The following is a 20332-nucleotide window of genomic DNA, read 5'->3' as shown; positions in this document are numbered from 1 at the left end:
TAAGATGCTGAAATAGTTCTTCTGAAAGAGGAGCAATGCGAGAATATCGTGGTGATTTGACCCTTAAAAACAACATTTTAACAATGCTGTTTTTAGAAGAGAATTATTTTGTTTTGCTATCTGCAGTGTGTCCTAAATTAATAGAATTGGGAGATATAATGTGCTCCTATGGGATAAAAATTTTCATATTGAGAAAATGTGATTCTTCCTAGTTTTGTAAATATTATTATTATTATTATTATTAACATTTTATATCCTGCTCTTCCTCCAAGGAGCCCAGAGCAGTGTACTACATACTTAAGTTTCTCCTCACAACAACCCTGTGAAGTAGGTTAGGCTGAGAGAGAAGTGACTGGCCCAGTGTCACCCAGCTAGTATCATGACTGAATGGAGATTTGAACTTGGGTCTCCCCGGTCCTAGTCCAGCACTCTAATCACTACAACACGCTGGCTCTCTTCCCTAGTAACAAGTGTCACAAGATGATGTTGACTGAAAATACAAAATGCTAGTTACAAAGCCCTAAATGGCTTAGGCCCTGGGTATCTAAGAGAGCATCTTCTTTATTACAAGCCCCACCGCCCATTGAGGTCATCTGAGGAGATCCGTCTCCAGTTACCGCCGACTCATTTAGTGGCTGCACAGAGACAGACCTTCTTGGTTGCTGCCCTGAGATTGTGGAATGCGCTCCCTGCTGAGATACGATCCTCCCCATCTCTGGCAATTTTCAAAAAACACCTGAAAACCCATCTCCTCACCCAAGCTTACTCAGCATCCTAAATTTTGGGGGTTTTAAAATCTGATTTATTTTAAAATTTAAAACCTGATTTTGGGGTTTTTTATTACTGTAATGGTTTAATTGTTGTTTTAAAATGTTTTTAAATTGTTAGTTATATTGTTTTTAATTTGTTTTAGCTCTTTACTGTTTTAGTGGTTTGTTTTAACTGTAAACCGCCCTGAGCCATTTTGTAAGGGTGGTATATAAATCAGATAAATAAATAAATAAATAAAATCTTTTTCTAGTAGGTACTGCATTGTGGCCTTATGAGCACACCTTGCTAGGTGCTTGCTTAATAAACATGCTGTTTAGGTTCACAGTTGGACCTGAATTTTAAAATGCTAAATGAGAAGCATGAGTTGAGTCCAGTTCCTAGATTTTCACGTACAGTTTCCTTGATTATTTTATCTTGCAAATTCTGAGAGTTTTCAGTATTTTTGTTGGTATTCTATCCTATATTTTTGGCATAGTTTAAGGATTTGCATGAATTGCGATTCGAAGAGCGATTCAGAACACATCCCCGGCACCTTTTAAATGGGAGGGGAGGAGTCCATACCTGCTCCTCTGCTGCTCGCCTGCTGTTCCCTGTTTGGGTGGCATGCACACACACGCACACCCCAGCTTCCACAGCACACTGGCGGTGCTCTCCCCAGCTCCCATGTGTGACAGTGGCACACACATGGAGAACGCCACCAGTGCACTATGGCAGCTGGGGGCCATGCCCCCCTGAACAGGAAGCTGTGAGAGAGCAGCAGAGGAGCAGATATGGACATACACTCCTCCCTTTTAAAGGTGCTGGGGATGTGTTGCAAATCGCTCTTTGAATTGTGATTTCTGCACATCCCTAATACAGTTATGAGGCTTAATGTGATGGATGTGGCAACAATAAGAATGAAAACTGTCGGGGTTTCCCACCCTCCTCCGCGAGGCAGGGTGGTTTACCCAGTCAAATGGCAGTGTGCCGAGAGGATAACCCCAATAATTACCTTTCAGAAATCAGGAAAGGCTCAGAGAGGCATGCAACAGCTGCTGGGGGATGAGTGGGTGCAGCCCAAGAGGCAGCAGAATGGTGGAGATGGAATAGCGATATCATCAGCTCCATAGCTGCAAACGTGTGTAGAAAGGCTAATGAAGGTGGTGGAGTTGGAGAACAAGTCCCCTTTGGAGGCCAGGGATTGGGTGGCCAATCCACTTGTCTGGCCAGGGAAGAAGGAACAAGCTGGAAGCGGGGAGGAGTGTCCTAAATATAGGGCTTTATTTAAGGCAGGGGCTGCCGAAGATGAGATTATCAGTAGGGATGGGGTTTGTTGGTCTGGTGGACTCCCGGAGAGGAGCTCAGGCTTTTGGCTCCCGCTGACAGGAGAAGGAGTGGAGTGAATATACTTCCCTCCTCCCCCAACTCTGAGACAATACCCATGCCTATAATTTAGTGCAAGAGGGTGGAAAGTTTATCTAGAGAATCCCTCCTTCCTAAACATGGACAAATACATATTGGAAGCATATCTCCTGTTCTAGGAAATGAGAATTGTTAAAGAATCCCCCCCCCTTTTTATACAGTAGACCTCTTACAGACTGTCCAGACTACAGCAGGATTGGCTGTTGTTCTCTTTACTAAGACTATGTTTGAACCAGCTGAAAAGCTCCCTTGTTTGGTAAGTATGTTTTCTTTTATAAAAGTGAAATTAAAATTTGCAGCGAAATAATACACTCGTAATGTATTAATCCAGACTGCTTTCAAACTTGGGACCTAAGATGTGGTTTGACTACAACTCTCATCATCCCCAACCATAATGACCAAAGGAGGAAGCTTTAGTCCAGCATCATCTGAGGTCTCAAGTTTGAAAACCTCCATATTAAGCTGACTTCTGTGGAAGCAGAGTGACTAAAAATATAAAATCCATCTTGGTGTTGGTTGCAGACTCCAAAATTTTTTGTGTTGGAGCTCAGCTGGTCCCAGTTCCGTTTTTCCTGAATTACAATTAATAACTTTTCCCATGCTCAAGAATCTTAGGCTGCAATCCTACGCACACTTACTTTGGGAATCAGTCCTATTGAACTCAGTAGGACTTGCTTCATATTAAGCCTGCACAGGATAGAGCTGCCTATCATAGAACTTTCCCTGATCAATTTTCTTGCAGAGGAATACTGATGGGGGTGGGACAAAGAACATGGTTTTGATGGCTTATTCAACAACGATAATCTCAAGGAAAAAGAACTGAGAAAGGTATTAGAGAAAGTGGCAATACGTTTCCTGTTCTCTTTTTTGCATGATTATCATTCATGTTCTGAAAGAAATTAGATGACACAACCATCTTTTACAAGCCTAGCTTAGAGCAGCTGACCGATAAAGTGCAGGTATTTGTCTAATTTAGTGCATGGGTGTTAAGAGTTCCTTATTATTGCGCAGTACAAAAATTAAGAACAAGCCTTGCCTGTAGACTTACAATCTAAAGTTCAAGACAAGATGCATTAGGGAGTAAATGAAGGAATGCATACCCCCTCATACTTCATATTTCTAGGACAAAAACACAAAGCATACACAGAAAACTGTTTTTACAAAGCATATTGTGCTTTTTGACAATCTATGCTCTACTATATATGGTTTATTTTTTCGTTTAGTGACCTTGTGTCGTATTTTGTAGATCAGTGATTTGCTTCTCGGCTCGCTGAAATCTTCAGATATACCAGAATGGTTCCTGGACAACTGTGGGAGTCTTTGTCTTGCTGAGATTTCTGACTCTGTCCTCCTCTTCCTTTGCCATGGAGCACTTGCCATGTTGGAGTGGAAGAATGGCAGCATGGGCCAGAATGGAGAGAAACTGCTCTTGGATATTGCAATGACTTTGTTGATATTGAGTACACGGTAAATATATGGTTTTATTCAGTTAGCTGGAACTCTGCGTCTCCAATCACTGGAATGTATGTTACAGTATAAATGAACATGCTAAATGTCTAGATTGGGGTGCACAGCTTTGGCCCTCCAGCTATTTTTGGACTACAACTCCCATCATCCCAAGCCACAGTGGGAAATATTCAGGGATGATGGGAGTTGTAGTTTAACAACAACCGGTGGGCTGAACCTGTGTAGCCTTGGACTAAATAAAGCATGCTAAAGCATACAGGCTGATATGATGAAGAAAATTACTAAAAGTAGTCTCTTTGGAATTGAAAGGGCAAGTTAGGCCTTTTAGTTCCAATGGGACTACTTTGAGTAATTCTCCTCTGTCAGCCACCCTATTAAATTTTTAAACTAACCAACTCAACCCCAGCAAAAGGGCCTTGTCACACATGGGAGGAGAGGTCTACTGTGGAATAGTCAAAAATAATGCCATAGCTTGTTGTAATTATTTCTTGTTTACACAGTCAGGTTGTAGTAGTAGTAGTAGTAGTAGTAATAACAATAATAATAATAATAATAATATTAATTCGATTTCTATACCGCCCTTCCAAAAATGGCTCAGGGCGGTTTACAAAGAGAGATAACAAACAAATAAGATGGCTCCCTGTCCCCAAAGGGCTCACATTCTAAAAAGAAACATAAGATAGACACCAGCAACAGTCACTGGAAGTACTGTGCTGGGGGTGGATAGGGCCAGTTACTCTCCCCCTGCTAAATAAAGAGAATCACCACGGTAAAAGGTGCCTCTTTGCCCAGTTAGCAGGGGATTAATACTCATGGATTACTCGAGGATCATCTGTTACAGGTGAGTAACCTGTTTTTCTGCTACCTCATGATGACTGATGTGAAAGTGAAGAGAAATTCACTCAGTGAAACAGTACTGAGAGTTGCTTCTTGTCTGGAAAATACTTGTGTTTCAAGACAACCTTCTGTTTCTGTTGAAGCTCTGGCTTGGCCATCCTCGGCACGGCGTTGGAGGTTGGCGGTTGGAGCTGAGGGAGGGAGGGAGGGAGCGATGCTGCTGCTCTTTCTGCGGCCTTCCTGCTCCTCCTTGGCAGCAGCTGCCCCTGCATCCACTCCTTAGCCTCCTCTGTGTCTTCTCTCTCTCTCTCTCTCTCTCTCTCTCTCTTTTTCTCTTGCCAAGTGTTGTCAGAACTCTCGTGAGACGTGCCACGTACCACAGGATTTGTTGCATACATTCTAAGACTTTTACATATAAAGATACACTCGAGTTTGTGGTCTCATTTGGAGATATTGGCCAAGACAGGCAGTGGATGAGTGGGGAAGGTGATGGGGAGAGCAAGGATTCCTCTCTTAATCTCATGTGTTTTGTTTGTACAGTGTGAACTGTTTCTCTTTCTCCTGCCTCCCATGTTTGTATGTTTTATGCTGTTATGATTCTTAATGTAATTTTGACTGGTTATATTTTGTCTTTTGTATGACCTTGTATTTTTAATGCTTTTGTAAGCCACCATGGGGGCCCTTGGTATGAATTACTAAATAAGGTATGGATTAAAGGAAAAGTTGCACTGTCGCATCAGTGTTGATTCCTGGTGACTACAGAGCCCTGTGGTTGTCTTTTGGTAGTGTACAGGAGGGGTTTACCATTGCCATCTCCTGCTCAGTATGAGATGATGCCTCTCAGCATATTCCTATATCGCTGCTGCCTGAGAAAGGAGTTTCCCATAGTCTGGGAAACATACCAGCAGGAATTCAAACCAACAACCTCTTGCTCCCTAGGCAATACTTCCCTGCCACGCCATTAGGTGGCTCATGGTATGAATTACTGTGGTATAATAATGAACACTGGGTCATGGTATAAATGAACACTGAGGTATGAATCACTATTGTAAACTACCCTGAGCCAGTTTGGAAGGGTGGTATAAAAATCAAATAAATAAATAAGCAAGCTGTGCTGCAGTAAAATACTGTACTGCTGTATTTTTGAAAGATAACTTAGGTGAGAATGTAGCAAGTTCTGTATTTGGGATATCTGTGATTACTAATACTTATCTGAATAGTATGTGTAGTAGTAATCACATCTTCGTAATGGTGTCAAACTTAGCAAACATTGAGGTTAAAATTAGTGCTGATTTTAAAATGTGGCAGTTGCCCGCTGCTTTTATTTATTTATTTTTTACATTTGTATAACAAGCATTTCTAGGCAATTCCTAAGCAATTTCTAGGCAATTCCTTGCTTCCTGAGCAAGCATTTCTAGGCAGTTTACAACGAAAACCAATTAAAAATAACCATCTTTTTTGTTTCTCAAAGGCTAAAAGAATCTGTTATGGCAGCTTCCTTGTCCAGAATTTTATCTGTGTGGACTAATTCAGCACTGGATGTTCTTCAGTCAAGTTCTGACAACCTGAAGTTCGGTCTCAATGGAAACTCGGACATGATGGGGAAAATGCTGGATTATGTGTATGCACACTGGGAACATCCTTTGGATGCTGTTAGACACCAGACCAAACTCATATTCAAGAATCTCCTCCAAATACACCATGCTACTGTAAAAGGATCAGTTGTAAAACTAGACTCATTCTTCTTAGGGTTGACTGAGAGCTTGCTGAGTTTAGAATGGCATGTTAAAGGCAAATACTCATCACTTGGTTGTCTTGTGGAATGTGTTGGTGTTGAAAATATTCTGGCAATGGATAGGACAATTCCTGCACAAATTTTGGATGCAATGAGTGATCAGTCTTTTGCACCTTATGCGAGTGATCTATTGGAAACCATGTTTATGAATCACAAGAGGCATCTTACATCTGTATTGGAAGGAGACAATTGGATTGACAATTGGCATGAGACATGGGTGTCTCCCCTCCTTTTAATTTTGTGTGATGGGAATCCAGAGCAAGCTACCTATGTAACAGATTATTACCTACCAAAATTGCTGAAATGTAGCCCTGAATGTTTGAACTACATGATTAAAATTCTTCAGACTTCAGCTGAATCTAACGTGGGTAAGATCAGACGATATTTTCACTTAAGGGGTGTTTAAACAGTAGGGTTGGTGGAGGATGATGATATTTGACTTGTTTTGGCAGATATTTTTGACAAGAGCAGGGCTTCAGAAATTCTGGAATCTCAGTTGTTCTGACCCCAAGTGAGAGGAATGTACCTTGATGACTGGAAACATACATCAGAACCTCCTTGTTTATGCATCCTTATACTTGCAATAGAGCACAGCAATTGTCCTTTATGATATGTTCAAGTAAAGCTTGCTAAACATTTTATTTTAACACAAATACAAAAGGGGCCACATGTGTAATGAAAAACCAAAAACAACCAACAAACTGTGTGAATGCAAAAAATTATATAAACATAAAAATTCAAAAAATAATCAGTTAAATATATAGAATAGTATATTTTAAAATATGCATATAATGTAGTTCATACCTCAATGGGTGTGCCGTAAGCCAACAATTCTAATATAAGCATGAGGATAAATAAGGCACATGAAGGATATCTCATTCATAATAAACATACAAATTGAATATGTAAAAATTCATAGAGCAAATGTTGGTGTTCCATCCTTCTATGTACATAGAGGTGTAAATATCTTCATCTGAAATAGATTAAGATGATACTTTGATTCATATCCTGTGATTAGTCCTTGCTGGTTAGTCCTTAGTCCTTAAAAAACTGTCCGGATTTCAGTAGTTTTCGCTTAAGCTTCTTCATGAAGGACTTATATACTCTTGGTCATTCTTTATGGTCACATTTTCTCTGTGACCATAAAGAATGATCAAGAGTATATCAGGATTAATCACAGGATATGAATTATTTTTTGCTCAAAAATAAAATTTGGTACACATCAATAAAAATGTTTCGGCGTACACACCATCATCAAACGAGCACAAATTTGTGAAAGAAATAAAGTAAGCACTTTGGCTTCACGAGGGAGTTCTTTTCTAAGGACACATGCTCATGAAAGCTTCAAGGAGGTTGATTTCTAGCATGTGGTGTTGTTAACAAAGACTTAATTATTTTGATAGGATCTTGCAGTACCCGAGGTTCACTTGGAGCTTTGATGGCATGCCTGAGGACAGCTAGAGCCCATGGGCACCTGCAGTTCACAGACATGATGCATGGCAGCCTTGTATCAGTTGGATGTATCAAACAGGGTCTAGTTCACCAGCATGATCAGGTATAGGTGCAAGTATTTTGTTTGTATTGTGATGTTTTGTTTTTCAGGTGGTGGTTTCAATAAAAATTTTCATTAAAAATACACTTCTATCTCTTGTAAAGGTGCGGATAGATGCTTTAGGTTTGCTTTGTGAAAGTCACCGCAGCACAGAAATTATCTCCATAGAAGAGATGCAGTTGATTGAATTTTTTATTAAATACAACCTGAACAGCCAGTCTCCAGCTGTGAGACAACAGATCTGTTCCCTACTGAAAAAGGTAATCTTGAAGAGTGCGTTTGGATCTCCATATCTCGCTCTCAGGAATTGCTGTACATCTTATACTGAAATGGTCTTCAAGGCAGATTTCAATTTGCTTTTGCTTTGTATTTTAAACATGAGATAAGTTGTGATGTTCTTTTCTGTGTTGCTAATGAGCTGGTGTTTCGTTTTGTTTTTTTAAGTTGTTCTGCCGGATATATGAAAGCTCCCAGACAGTTCATAAAATGCAGCAAATGAAATCCAAGCAAGGTCCATTGAAGCAATCTATAATGTGGGATCCATTAACAACTTTGCAGCAGTACAAGGTATATCTTGTGTTTAGTGCCAAAAGCTAGAAATGAATATAACAACTGTACAGGTGTTTTCATATAATCCAGAAGTCACAGAAGTGGAGGATTGAAAGTGCAGTCAGTCTGAGTGGTGGTAAAGAATAGTGAGCAGCAGTGTGGTAGGAGAGGAATCATGTTAATCTGCATCTGATTAGTTTTGGAGGGGACTGAACATTATTAAATTATTTTGGTTTACATAAGTTTAGTTTCAAACATGCCTTTCGCAAAGGAGTGGTGATGTTACTGTTGCCTCCACCATAATGTTTTCCAGGTGGAGAAGTACTTGTTTGGAGAGAGAAAAAATATGACTTAGGGCTAATAGTGGAGAGTGGGAATTATAAGCACAAACGTGGACAAAGGACAGAAATGTAAGGCCACTGGAATGCACTTCCCTAGCTCTTGGAGATCTCTCTCCAAGTTTAGGCAAAACTCTTCTGACTGACAGGATGGGGTAGCTGGATGGTGTTTCCATCTTATATTCCTCCGTTTCAAAGTCATTTTTGTATCTGTAGCATGCAGACTATGATCAAATAAGATTTTTGTTGTGATCCTTAGGATTTCATGTCATCTCTCTGTGGCATACTCTTTGAAGCCCTGTTTCCTGGTTCATCCCACCCAACCAGATTTATTGCCCTAACACTCTTAGGAATAATAGCTGGAATATTTCCTATTTCAGAAGGTAAGATGCTTTGGCAGTGGAGTGGTAAAGGATTTCGTTAGAAGCCTTTGCTGGCTTCTGTTATAACTGAAGACTGTAACCTTTCTCCTAAACTTCTGTTTAGACTTCTCCATGTAGCTGATGGCTTAGATGATTAGCTAACCACAAGCAGACACCCTGTGTTGCAGATGAGTGGCCATAATGTTCAGGCTGTTTATGCTGAGCTTCCCTCCCCTATTCCCCCTTTCCCCATGACGGGTTCCACTTGCTAATGTAAACATTGCCCAGCAGAGTAATGTAAAGAGGTACAATACTGCAAACTGAACTTTTAAAAAACCCAACCCAAACACCAAAACCATCCCAACCCAAATGTGTTAAAACTGGTTTCCACTGCTGTTTTAACATTGAAGTAATTGTCTGTCATAGTTGAGTGCTAAATTTATAGAAGACAAATTGTTTTCCTCCAAGACTATAACATAATACTGTGCTGGGGTGGGTTTGGGACTGATTTTCTTTTGAAACAGGTCAGAGCCAGGAATTGTTTCAGATAGCTCAAGAGTTTGGTCCTACTCGTGTTCAAACACTACTTCACTGTTTTGCCAGTACTTTTGAAGAGGTAAAGATCCTGGCATTTGAACTTCTGATGAAACTACACCCTGCACTGTCTTATTTACAGGTATGGAAACTTAGATAGTAGTGTTGTACTTCTGAAAACATCCGTAATTGTATCATGCAGAAATGGTTAGTTGTCATTTGTGTTACACAATTTGAAACTCTGTAGGTATGCCATTGCTTGTTGAATGCATCTGACCTTGGGGTTGAAGATTATTTCACACATTATAGTGAAAGATGGGTGAGTTTAACACTATCTGACACTGGCTGATCCTCTCAGTGATTCCCAGTAGCTGGTTTGAACAGTTATTTAAAGCGATTGTTTCTATTCCTGCCCAATACTAGCAACTCTGTTTTGCTATTTGTGAACAAAAATAACTGGATTAGAACACAGAGCAAGTTCTGAACTCGAGAAAGCTTGTGTTAGAAAACTACTAGAATTTTAACTTTGTATTTCAGGATTCTGAAAAACTTCAGCCATTGTTTCAAGTAGCAATGCAACTGAGCACAAGTATCAAGCCCTATGACTGTGTGACTGCTTCCTATTTACTGAATTTCCTAATACATCGGAAAGACTTGCTGAAGGTGTGCTTTAAAAATAATCCACTTCTGGGCACATTTCAGCCAGATGAGGATATGTTTGCTCATCCAGACATATCTGCTGATCCTGTAGAAGAGAACACATTGGCTGGTGAGTCTTAAGCAAAATATATTTTTTGGTTTGTTCTCTCTGTTTCAGATAAGCTGATTAAACACCTAATAAATAGTTCTTAAGTTAACTGAAAGCTTATTTAATAGGCTTCCAGTTTCATGTGATAATTTCTGGAGAATTAATTTGTTCATATACACAGGCTGCTTTTAACCATTAATTCATAATTTGAGATGAGGATTTCTTTTTGCCTGCCTGCTAAATTTCCAACCACTTCTATCATACAATATTAACATCATCTCTCAATACGCTTAGTAAAATACAGATGATATGTTGCACTCTATTTTGGAGGTGACCTTTATTACCTCTTTTAAAATATCATTGTATAGTAGATATTAGCAACTTTTAAAATTTCTGCTTTTGATGATTTGCCCCTTAAGTTTGATAGTTGTTTTTTCTTGCTATGGTGACCAGGGTTCCCTTTAACAGGGATTCCCAGATGTTGTTGACTACAACTCCCAGAATTCTCAGCTGCAGTGGCTTTTGCTTGGGGATTATGGGAGTTGTAGTCAACAACATCTGGGAATCTCTGTTAGAGGGAACACTGATGGTGACTAAAAAGATATACATTCGTCAGTATCCTTGATGCTGCTTCCATCACATCGTATCTTGCCTGGTTTAATTTAAATCAGTTGGCTGTGATACTGTTGGCTGCGAAAAGGTCTTTAGATTGTGTATTCCACAGCAAAACTCATGATACCAATAGAAAGGTTGAACTAATGGTGTGGTGGTCTTGTTTTTGTTTGGTTTTGATGCATCTTGTTTTTTCACTGATCACTTTTATCTCCATAAGTGACTACTGTCACCCAGTTGCTGGCTTTGCTAAAACCTGTTCAGCATTTGAATAGTGTTTTATCAAGATGTTGACCATGATTGCTGTTTTTGTTTCTGTGTTTGTATGAACTTACAGTTATCAAGCACTTGTTGGAAACTGTTGAAGAAGAAATATTTCAAGCTGAGAAATCTTTACTGCAAGCAGCTGCTTCATTCCCAATGTATGGTAGAGTGCATTGTATAACTGGAGCTTTGCATCAGTTACCATTGAAGTGAGTAACTTGAGTGTTAGCTGTGAGATTGATTGACTCTCTTGCTTCTGTAGATGCATTTCACTGCACTGGTGCAAAGGTTCTGGTTCTGGTTTTTATTAAGCCAAGAAGCCGTGGTGGGTTAGTCTGGGGAGATGTGTCTGGGAGAGCAAAAAAGTGGTTATGGAGTGGGGGCAGTAATATCACGGGTAGCGGGCAGAGGGAGGTATGGCGGTGGGAGTTGGGCAGGCCGTTACAGGGGAAATCGGTCCAGGCAGTTCAATCAATCAATCAATCAATTTATTGCGCCCGTAGGCCATACAGAAAACATACAAGAATTAAAAGAAAATTAAAAAAAGAATATACCAGCAGTAGTATGGTACATAATAATGAACAATAGCTCCTAAAATTTAGATCTTAAACAGGATCTTAGTCTAATAGCAACATAAAAGAATTTCGCCACCACCTTGGTAATTTCATTGTCTAGATCCTCAAGACAAAAATTCAAATAAAAGGGGTCAGCTCTTCCTGGAAAATGCTCCAATAGAGGGAATATGAGTTCTTTTCTGGTATCAGAATACAGGGAGCAATAGAGCAGCACATGCGAAACAGTTTCAGGAAGGCCTGCACCACGGGGCATAGGCCATAATCTGAAGATCCCTTGCAAAATCTTTTTTCCAGAAGGCCTGAAGGCAACACGTTCATACGGGCCCTAGTAAAAGCTATCCTAAACTTAGGAAAGTGTAGGGAAGCTAAATACTTAGCACCTTTATTCCCCAAAGGGGGCATGATGCTAAAAAATAGGGGAGAACGTCCTGTTTCCCCTAGAAACAAGATTTTGGTGCTCAGTATCATGAAGGCGTTGTATAAGTGTAACCTTCGCCTTCTCAATTCCCATGAGTAGAATTTCAGAGGGAAATAGGCCCATTTGCATTATTTTGTTGTTAACATATGACAACCAAGGGCTAGGAAAGGAGTCTCTCCATAGGAACAAAAAATAGGAGCGCTCCTGAGTATCCAAGCAGAGTTTGATCCATCTGGTAAAAGTAAGTTCCCATGCTTTAGGGAGAACAGTAAAAAGTCCAGATTCCAAACACAATGCAGAGTAAGGTATACACCTGGGAACCCCAAAGATAGCCCTAAGAAATAATGACTGAACCTTTTCCATCTCTGGTGTTACTCCCTGAATCCGTTACTCCCTGAATCCGTGGGACGCCATAAAGTAATTGGGCTACAATCTTTGCTCGAAAAACTTGGAGGACCATAGGCATATACTGGCCTCCTTTAGAATAGTAAAATCGCAAAAAAGCGTTGAGGGTTTTATGGGCAATAGAGATAGAATACAATCTTTGAGATTTCCAGTTGAGATTGTGTTGGAAATGTATACCAAGATATTTAAATTTATAAACCTGCTCAATATTTTCCTTATTAATCGCCCACTTATAAAGTTTCCTAGCTTTAGTAAAAACCAGGACCTTGGATTTCTCGTAATTAATGGATAAATTGTTGTCATTGCAATATTGGGCTGTCATTGCAATATTGGGCAAAGGCTGTCAGCAATCTAAGAAGACTGAGTCAAGTCTGGGATAATAGCACCGCATCATCCGCGTACAGCAACACTGGCACAGTTGAGGCCCATTCCTTTTTCCGGCCCTTCTCCCAACCCTCTGACCCCGGGGAGCTCTGAGAACACTCCCTCGAGCATTAGGGTGCTGCTGCTGAATGCCAGGTCAGTTAATGCAAAAACCTCTCTCATCCACGATTTGATTGTGGATGAGCGTGCTGACCTGGTATGTGTGACGGAGACTTGGTTGGATGCGCTGGGCGGGGTTGGTCTCTCTCAGCTCTGCCCTCCAGGTTTCCAGATCGTGCAACAGTCCCGCCTCGAGGGTCGGGGAGGAGGCGTTGCAGTCACCTTTCGAGAGACCCTCTCCATTTCCAGGTGCCCGGTCAGGCAATCTCAGAATTTCGAGTGTTTGTCCTTGAGGGTGGGCCTCTGAGATAGGCTGGGGATTCTGCTGGTGTACCGACCACCCCGCTGCACTTCAGTCTCCCTACCTGAGCTGGCGGGGGTGGTCTCGGAGGTGGCCTTGGCTTCCCCCAGGCTTATTGTTTTGGGGGATTTCAATGTCCATGTTGAGGCCCCCCTAGTGGGTGCGGCTCAGGATTTCATGGCCTCCATGGTAACCATGGGCCTGTCTCAATTGGTATCGGGCCCTACCCACGTGGCGGGACACACTCTGGATCTGGTTTTTGCCGACCGGGAAATAAACGATCTGGAGGTGGGGGAATTTGAGACCACTCCCTTGTCATGGACAGATCATCATCTGTTGGGGTTTAGTTTGACTGCTCCATCTGCCCTCTGCAGGGGTGGTGGGCTGATTAGGATGGTCCGCCCCCGGAGGCTTATGGATCCGCTTGGATTCCAGACGGCCCTCGGGGAGTTTCCAGTGTCCAGAGCTGGTGACCCTGTCGAGGCCCTGGTTGATATCTGGAATGGAGAGATGGCCCGGGCTGTTGACATGGTTGCTCCTAAACGCCTTCTCCGGCTTGGTGGAGCCCGATCTGCTCCTTGGTTTTCCTCGGAGCTTAGGGCGATGAAGCAACTCGGGCGACGGCTGGAACCACGCTGGAGGAAGAGTCGTCACGAATCCGATCGAACACGGGCTAGAGCCCATTTTAGGGACTACTCCGTGGCGGTGGGGGCGGCGAAGAAATGCTTTTTCTCCGCCTCCATTGTGTCTGCTCAGTGCAGACAAACAGCTGTTTTGTGTGGTAAAAACCTTGCTCCACACAACCCCCCAGACAATGGGGGAGGAGTCATCTACAGCTCTTTGTGATCAGTTTGCCTGTCACTTTGCAGATAAAGTCGCTTGCATTCGTCCTGACCTGGACTCCAGAGTTTTGGCAGTTCCGGCAGACGTGCCTCTGGTACCATCTGGTCCTGTTGTGTTGGATTCTTTTCGGTTGGTGCGGCCTGAGGATGTGGACAAGATCCTGGGCAGTGTGCGGGCGACTTCGTGCGCTCTTGACCCTTGCCCTTCATGGCTAATAAAAGCTGCCAGGGAGGGGACAGGCAGATGGCTGGAGGTGATCGTTAATGCTTCATTAAGGGAGGGCAGGATGCCATCGTGCCTCAAGGAGGCGGTGGTAAGACCACTATTAAAAAAGCCCTCCCTTGATCCCTCCAACCTGGATAACTATAAACCTGTGTCTAACCTTCCCTTTTTGGGCAAGGTGATGGAGTGTGTGGTGGCGTCCCAGCTGCAGAGGGTCTTGGATGATACGGATTATCTGGATCCTTTTCAATCTGGCTTCCGCCCCGGGTATGGGACTGAGACTGCCTTGATCGCTCTAGTGGATGACCTACGCCGGGAACTAGGCAGTGGGAGTGCGTCCCTGTTGGTTCTGCTGGACCTCTCGGCGGCGTTCGATACCATCGACCATGGTATCCTTCTGGACCGCCTCTCGAGTATGGGAATCGGAGGCACTGCGTTGCAGTGGTTCCGGTCCTTTCTTGGGGGGAGGGTCCAGAAAGTGGTGCTGGGGGACTACTGCTCGGCCCCGTGGCCGTTGGCCTGTGGGGTCCCACAGGGATCGGTCTTGTTCTCCATGCTGTTTAACATCTACATGAAGCCGCTGGGAGAGGTCATCCGGGGATTTGGACTGAGTTGTCAGCAATATGTGGATGACACTCAGCTCTATCTCTCCTTGTCATCTGATCCTAGGGAGGCGGTGGATGTCCTGAATTGGGGGCTGGAGGCCGTGATGGGTTGGATGTGGGCTAACAAACTGAAATTGAATCCGGATAAGACAGAGGTACTGTTGGTCAGTAGGAGAGCTAATCGGGATGAGGAGATTTTACCGGTTCTGGATGGGGTTGCACTCCCCTTGAAGGAGCAAGTACGCAGCTTGGGGGTACTACTGGACCCGGCTCTGCTTTTGGAAGCTCAGGTGGAGGCGGTGGCCAGGGGTGCCTTTGCACGGCTTTGGCTAGTGCGCCAGCTGCATCCCTTTCTCGAGAAGGCAGATCTGGCCACGGTTACCCATGCCTTAGTCACGTCGTGGCTGGATTACTGTAACGCGCTCTACGTGGGGCTGCCCTTGAGGAATATCCGGAAACTGCAGCTAGTGCAAAACGCAGCAGCGAGGATTTTATCCAGAGCTGCCCATTGGGAACACATCACCCCCATTTTGAAAGAGTTGCACTGGCTGCCGGTTCGTTTCTGGGTCCAATTCAAGGTGCTGGTTTTGACCTTTAAAGCCCTTAACGGTTTGGGCCCGGGGTATTTGAGGGACCACCTGCTCCCGAGGGTTGCTGCCCGCTTGACGAGGACATCTGAGGGGGCCCTGCTCCGGGTGCCGACAATGAGAGAGGCCCGGCTGTCATGCACTCAGGACAGGGCCTTCTCTGTTGCTGCTCCTAGACTCTGGAATGCTCTCCCAATGGCCATTCGTTCCTCGGACTCCATCACGGCTTTTAGAAAGCTTGTAAAGACTTGGCTTTTTACCCAGGCTTTTACATAATCATTTTTACTGCTGCTTCTGTGTGTTTTTACCTGTTGTATTGTTTTTATGCCTGTTTTTATATTTTTTTAGCTTGATGTTTTTATTGCCTTTTTATTGTATGTTTTAACTTTTGTAAACCACCTTGGGGTTGTCTTTTAACGAAAGGCGGTATATAAATGCAAAAATAAAATAAAATAAAATAAATAAATAAAGGTTCGCTTCTATACATATACATGGAGCAACTTATGGAGGCCAGTCTGTTCTGTTATAGCTGCTTCTTCACTGTAATCCATTTAGAGCTGCTGTATTATTCCTGTACATCAGCTTCATGGAGTCCACCAACATAGCTGCTCCATAATGGTTTATATGTAGAATCTCATGAAAGTATGCCTTCCTTGCCACTAATTCCTACACTGCTGTAGGACACTGCTGCTATTATGCCCCATTTGGCAATGGTGGCTGCTGTTTGTTACTTTATTTAAATTAGGATTTCTATCCTACCTTTCTCTTCTGAAAGGTCACTCAAGGAAGCTGTTAATATGAATATAAGAAGCTTTCCTGACCCCACTGATCGGTCAGGTTCAGTATAGTCTACACTGACTGGCAGTGTTTCTCCAAGGTTCCATACAGGAGTCTTTTCCAGCTCTACATGGAGATTCTGTTGAGAGTTTTTGCATGGAAAGCACACTCTCTACCGCTGAACTACAGCACCCATCCCACAGTGTGGTAGCAGTAATTGGCACTTCTTTATGGCGCTAACCTATTTTTAGCTTGGTGATAAAAGCTAACAATAGGAACTGGTGCCGCCATCCTTGCTCATCTCATCTTCCATGTTAAAGGCTGGTGCAGCATTTCATCAGATTGATCAATTAAAAAGGTAATTAAGAAGAACATTAAAACAGCCTGATTTTTGTAGTAAAATCAAAGTTCTAGTCTGGATTATATCTTTACTCATAATTTTAAAATCTTGAGTAAATTTCATTGTGTGTATGTGTGTTTGTGTTTAACTTTTGTAGAATTCTGTATCCACTTTGTATTTCATTATCTATTGTCTTACAGTAATTTGACCCGGATTCTTGAATGGAAGGAGATTGTGGCTAAGCTTATTCTGATGTCTTATAAGCTTTCTGCTGTAGTATCTCCAGTAGTTCAGAGTTCATCACCAGAAGGCCTTATTCCAATGGACACTGACTCAGGTAACCCTTGAATATATCTCAGAAAACTTGAAGTAATGGTCTGAAGAAGAGTTCTAGGTTTCAAGAACTGTACTTCAGTTTGATATATATTCCAGCCCTCATAAGACTAGGGTACATTGACAGTGTCAGTTTTACTTCTGTATTATTGCTATGAGTGTAAACCAGAGTTCCTGAACTGCAAAACATCTAAGGACCACAAAATCAAACCTTCCTTCCTTCCCTTCCATCCTGATATATCCTCTTCAAGTGAGTCACACTATAAGGCAGGGGTGGGGAACCTTGGCCCTCCAGCTGTTTTTGAACTATATCTCCCACCATCCCCAGCCACAATAATTGTGGCTGGGGACGATGGGAGTTGTGGTTCAACAACAGCTGGAGGGCCAAGGTTCCCCACCCCTGCTATAAGGGTTCTCTCTGCCTCCCAGTCCCTATACATTTTGAAACTCTTTCCTTTTTTTGTTCCCTCTCCCTCCCCCCAGCCAATGGGGGCACAGTTGCCCATGACAACACTTGAGTTGTATGATGACAAGCCAACCAAGAAGCAAGGAGATCTCAAGCCAATCGGAAGTCAGTGCAGAAAACCAATCCAGCAAGGGAAAAGCAGGCCTCCAAGATGGCGCTCAAAATGTTTTGACTTGAAACTGGATTGTTTTGCTACAAGCTTGAAGCAGGCCCTTTATTTAAAGGGCATTTATTTCAAGCTCGAAACACTTGAAAACGACCTGTTTCAATGTCAAAATGTTCTGCATATCCCTAGTACCTGGGATCCATCGCCTGATGACCATAAAAATATCTTTGGCTTGCTGAATGAAACACCAGTTCATTGTGTACCTAAATGTATCCGGGAGGGGTGTGAGCTGCCAGAAATTCCCATGTAACTCCTCAACATCTCCATCATGCCCAGCCAACAGCACCCAAACCTAACTGAGTACTGATCTTGTGGTGCTGGCTCCACAAAAGGACCCAGAAAACAGTCGAGTGGCCACAAATCAATACACGCAGTGGAGCTGCTACTTGTCCAGCAGCTGTCAAAACAAGTATATTGTGAATGCAGTTGCCAAAGGCAATAATAATAACACACATAATGTGTAAAAACTTTAGAATGCCAACGCCCAATATTCTTAACTTCTGCATCTGAGAAACCCATAAGGGAGGCCTTAGAGGCTGCTCAGATTATAAACCAAAATTAACAGGTTACTAGCCGACCCGCACAGAGCATCTGTGCGCTCTTTGGGGCCGGCTGTTCCTCCCTCCCTCCTGCCCCCTCCCCCCTCCTGCCCCACTCTCCCTCCCTCCCTCCTGCCCCACTCTCTTGCCCCTCTCCCCCTCCCACCCCACTCTCCTGCCCTCCCTCCCCCTCCCACCCAATTCTCTCCTGCCCTCCCTCCCACCCAATTCTCTCCTGCCCTCCCTCCCCCTCCCACCCAATTCTCTCTTGCCCTCGCCTCTCCCCTCCCTTCCCTGCACTTAGTACCTTACCTCCGCTGCCACAGGTTAGGCCCTCCTTACCGGGTGGCGGACAGCCAAAAAGGCCCCTGCCATCACCGTTCCTCCTCCCGGGCGGCAAACAGGGAAGTTCCACCGCCCGGTTCCCTCCTGCCCCGACCTCCCACAAGTGCCTTGGCTCCACGGGTGTCTCCGTGGCCGGCCCGCCACCTCGCCTCTGCAGCCGGTTCCGCTGGCCCGCTGCAGGGCCTAGAACCAGCTCCGCGGCCCGCCGCTTGCCTCCCAGTGCCGGCCATTTCCAGCGGGCCGGCCCGCTGCCACAACTGGGCACACTGCCACCTCGCCCCTGCAGCCGGGGCTGAATACCGGTTCGGCGGCCTGCCGCTGCCCTCCGCAGCCGCCTCTTGCCTCCCAGTACCAGCCAGTCCCAGGGCCAACAGGCCGGCCTGACACCGCCATTGGCCTGTGCCCCAGCCAATCAGATGGCTTGCCTATATATATATATATATATATATATATATATATATATATATATATATATACACACACACACACACACACTAGTGGGCCCGGGCACAGAGCATCTGTGCCTCAAGCGGGCCCGCCGCCGCCGCCTCTGGCCTCCCCGCGCCCGGCCCGCCGCCGCCTCTGGCCTCCCCGCAGCTGGGCCGGGCCCGCCGCTGCCGCATGGCCCGCTGCCTTCCCTCTGCGGCTGGGCCGGGCCCGCAAGCCGCCGGCTCGGCTCCGCCTGGGCCCGCTGCCGCCTCGCCCAGCCGGGCCCGCCACCTCGGCTCCGCGGCCACCATGGCCGCCCACACTCCTGGCCCGCTGGTTCTCCTGGGTTGTGCCGCCAGGACCAATCAGGCGCCCCTGCAGCCCAGCCAATCAGCTGGGCTGCCGGGACGCATTTCTCCTGGGCACACCCAGGAGAAATATATATATAGATAGATTCTCTGCTGGTATAGGAGGTTATTCATTGTGGGTTATCGTCACCCACATGCTTCAGAAGGCAGGATGGTTCAAATGAAGGAAATCCTTAAAAGATCCCTATGGGATGGTTCAGTTCATTCTCCTGCCTTCACTCCAGATAGCCACTTTTTTTTTTTAAAGCTTTCTGCTTTTTCAGGCCTATATAAATATAAATGCAATAAATATACAATTCAATTAATAATATAAATGAAACAATCGAAAAGGGTAGAAGTAAATTAAAGGGAAGCCATCAAAAGCAGTTTAATAAACCTAATCTTAGTTAATGGATATAATTCATGCACTTTCAAAAATGAAAGGGCTCCTCAAAGTGCAGATCACAGAGTGGTAACACTACCAGTGTTCCTAACCTCAGCAGAGATTGATGGTAGCGCCGTACATTTGTGTATAACACAATGCAATATCCCGTCCATTAAAAGGGCCTTTATTGTGCCAGCCGTATTACAAGTGAAAGGCATGGCACAGAGTTCATATTAATAATCTGGGTGAGTGGGAAGTTTTAAAACTGAACATAAAGAATCCGCTTGACTGTTTCTAGTCAAAGATCATTAACTTCTCGGAATGCTTTTATTCTTTTGTAATTGTGACTGCTGCTGTGAGAGGTTCATTTGGGATAAGTGAAACTCCAGTTTAACGGTAAAGCCAACAATGGGAGGTGAATAACCAAGCAAACATTCATAAAATGCATTCACTCGCAGAGCTGTCTTCTTTACAAAATTAGACCCAAAATGCCTAATCAAAACTGTCTATGAACACTCCTTTGCTGAAAGTTTAGT

At 43.9% G+C, this 20332-nt stretch overlaps 1 protein-coding gene across 18 annotated transcripts in view; it reads left to right on the top strand.

Moving 5' to 3' along the window:
* THADA (THADA armadillo repeat containing) overlaps positions 1 to 20332 on the top strand; it is a 239717-nt gene that overhangs the window by 20761 nt on the left and 198624 nt on the right. For 17 of the 18 annotated variants that reach the window (XM_053311591.1, XM_053311582.1, XM_053311600.1 and 14 more), the window contains 11 exons: positions 2334 to 2428; positions 3419 to 3639; positions 5948 to 6639; positions 7675 to 7826; positions 7928 to 8083; positions 8268 to 8390; positions 8970 to 9093; positions 9597 to 9748; positions 10144 to 10375; positions 11304 to 11439; positions 16987 to 17123. In XM_053311591.1, coding sequence (XP_053167566.1) covers positions 2334 to 2428; positions 3419 to 3639; positions 5948 to 6639; positions 7675 to 7826; positions 7928 to 8083; positions 8268 to 8390; positions 8970 to 9093; positions 9597 to 9748; positions 10144 to 10375; positions 11304 to 11439; positions 16987 to 17123 — 2220 coding nt within the window. Of the gene's footprint in view, positions 1 to 2333; positions 2429 to 3418; positions 3640 to 5947; positions 6640 to 7674; positions 7827 to 7927; positions 8084 to 8267; positions 8391 to 8969; positions 9094 to 9596; positions 9749 to 10143; positions 10376 to 11303; positions 11440 to 16986; positions 17124 to 17602; positions 17711 to 20332 lie in introns of those variants that run through there. The other variant, XM_053311722.1, reaches the window with a different exon arrangement.

Source organism: Hemicordylus capensis, chromosome 1 (assembly GCF_027244095.1).
Source record: "Hemicordylus capensis ecotype Gifberg chromosome 1, rHemCap1.1.pri, whole genome shotgun sequence".
Lineage (NCBI taxonomy): Eukaryota > Metazoa > Chordata > Lepidosauria > Squamata > Cordylidae > Hemicordylus > Hemicordylus capensis.
Note: the sequence above shows the minus strand (reverse complement) of the source record. Positions and strands in the feature narration are given on the sequence as shown.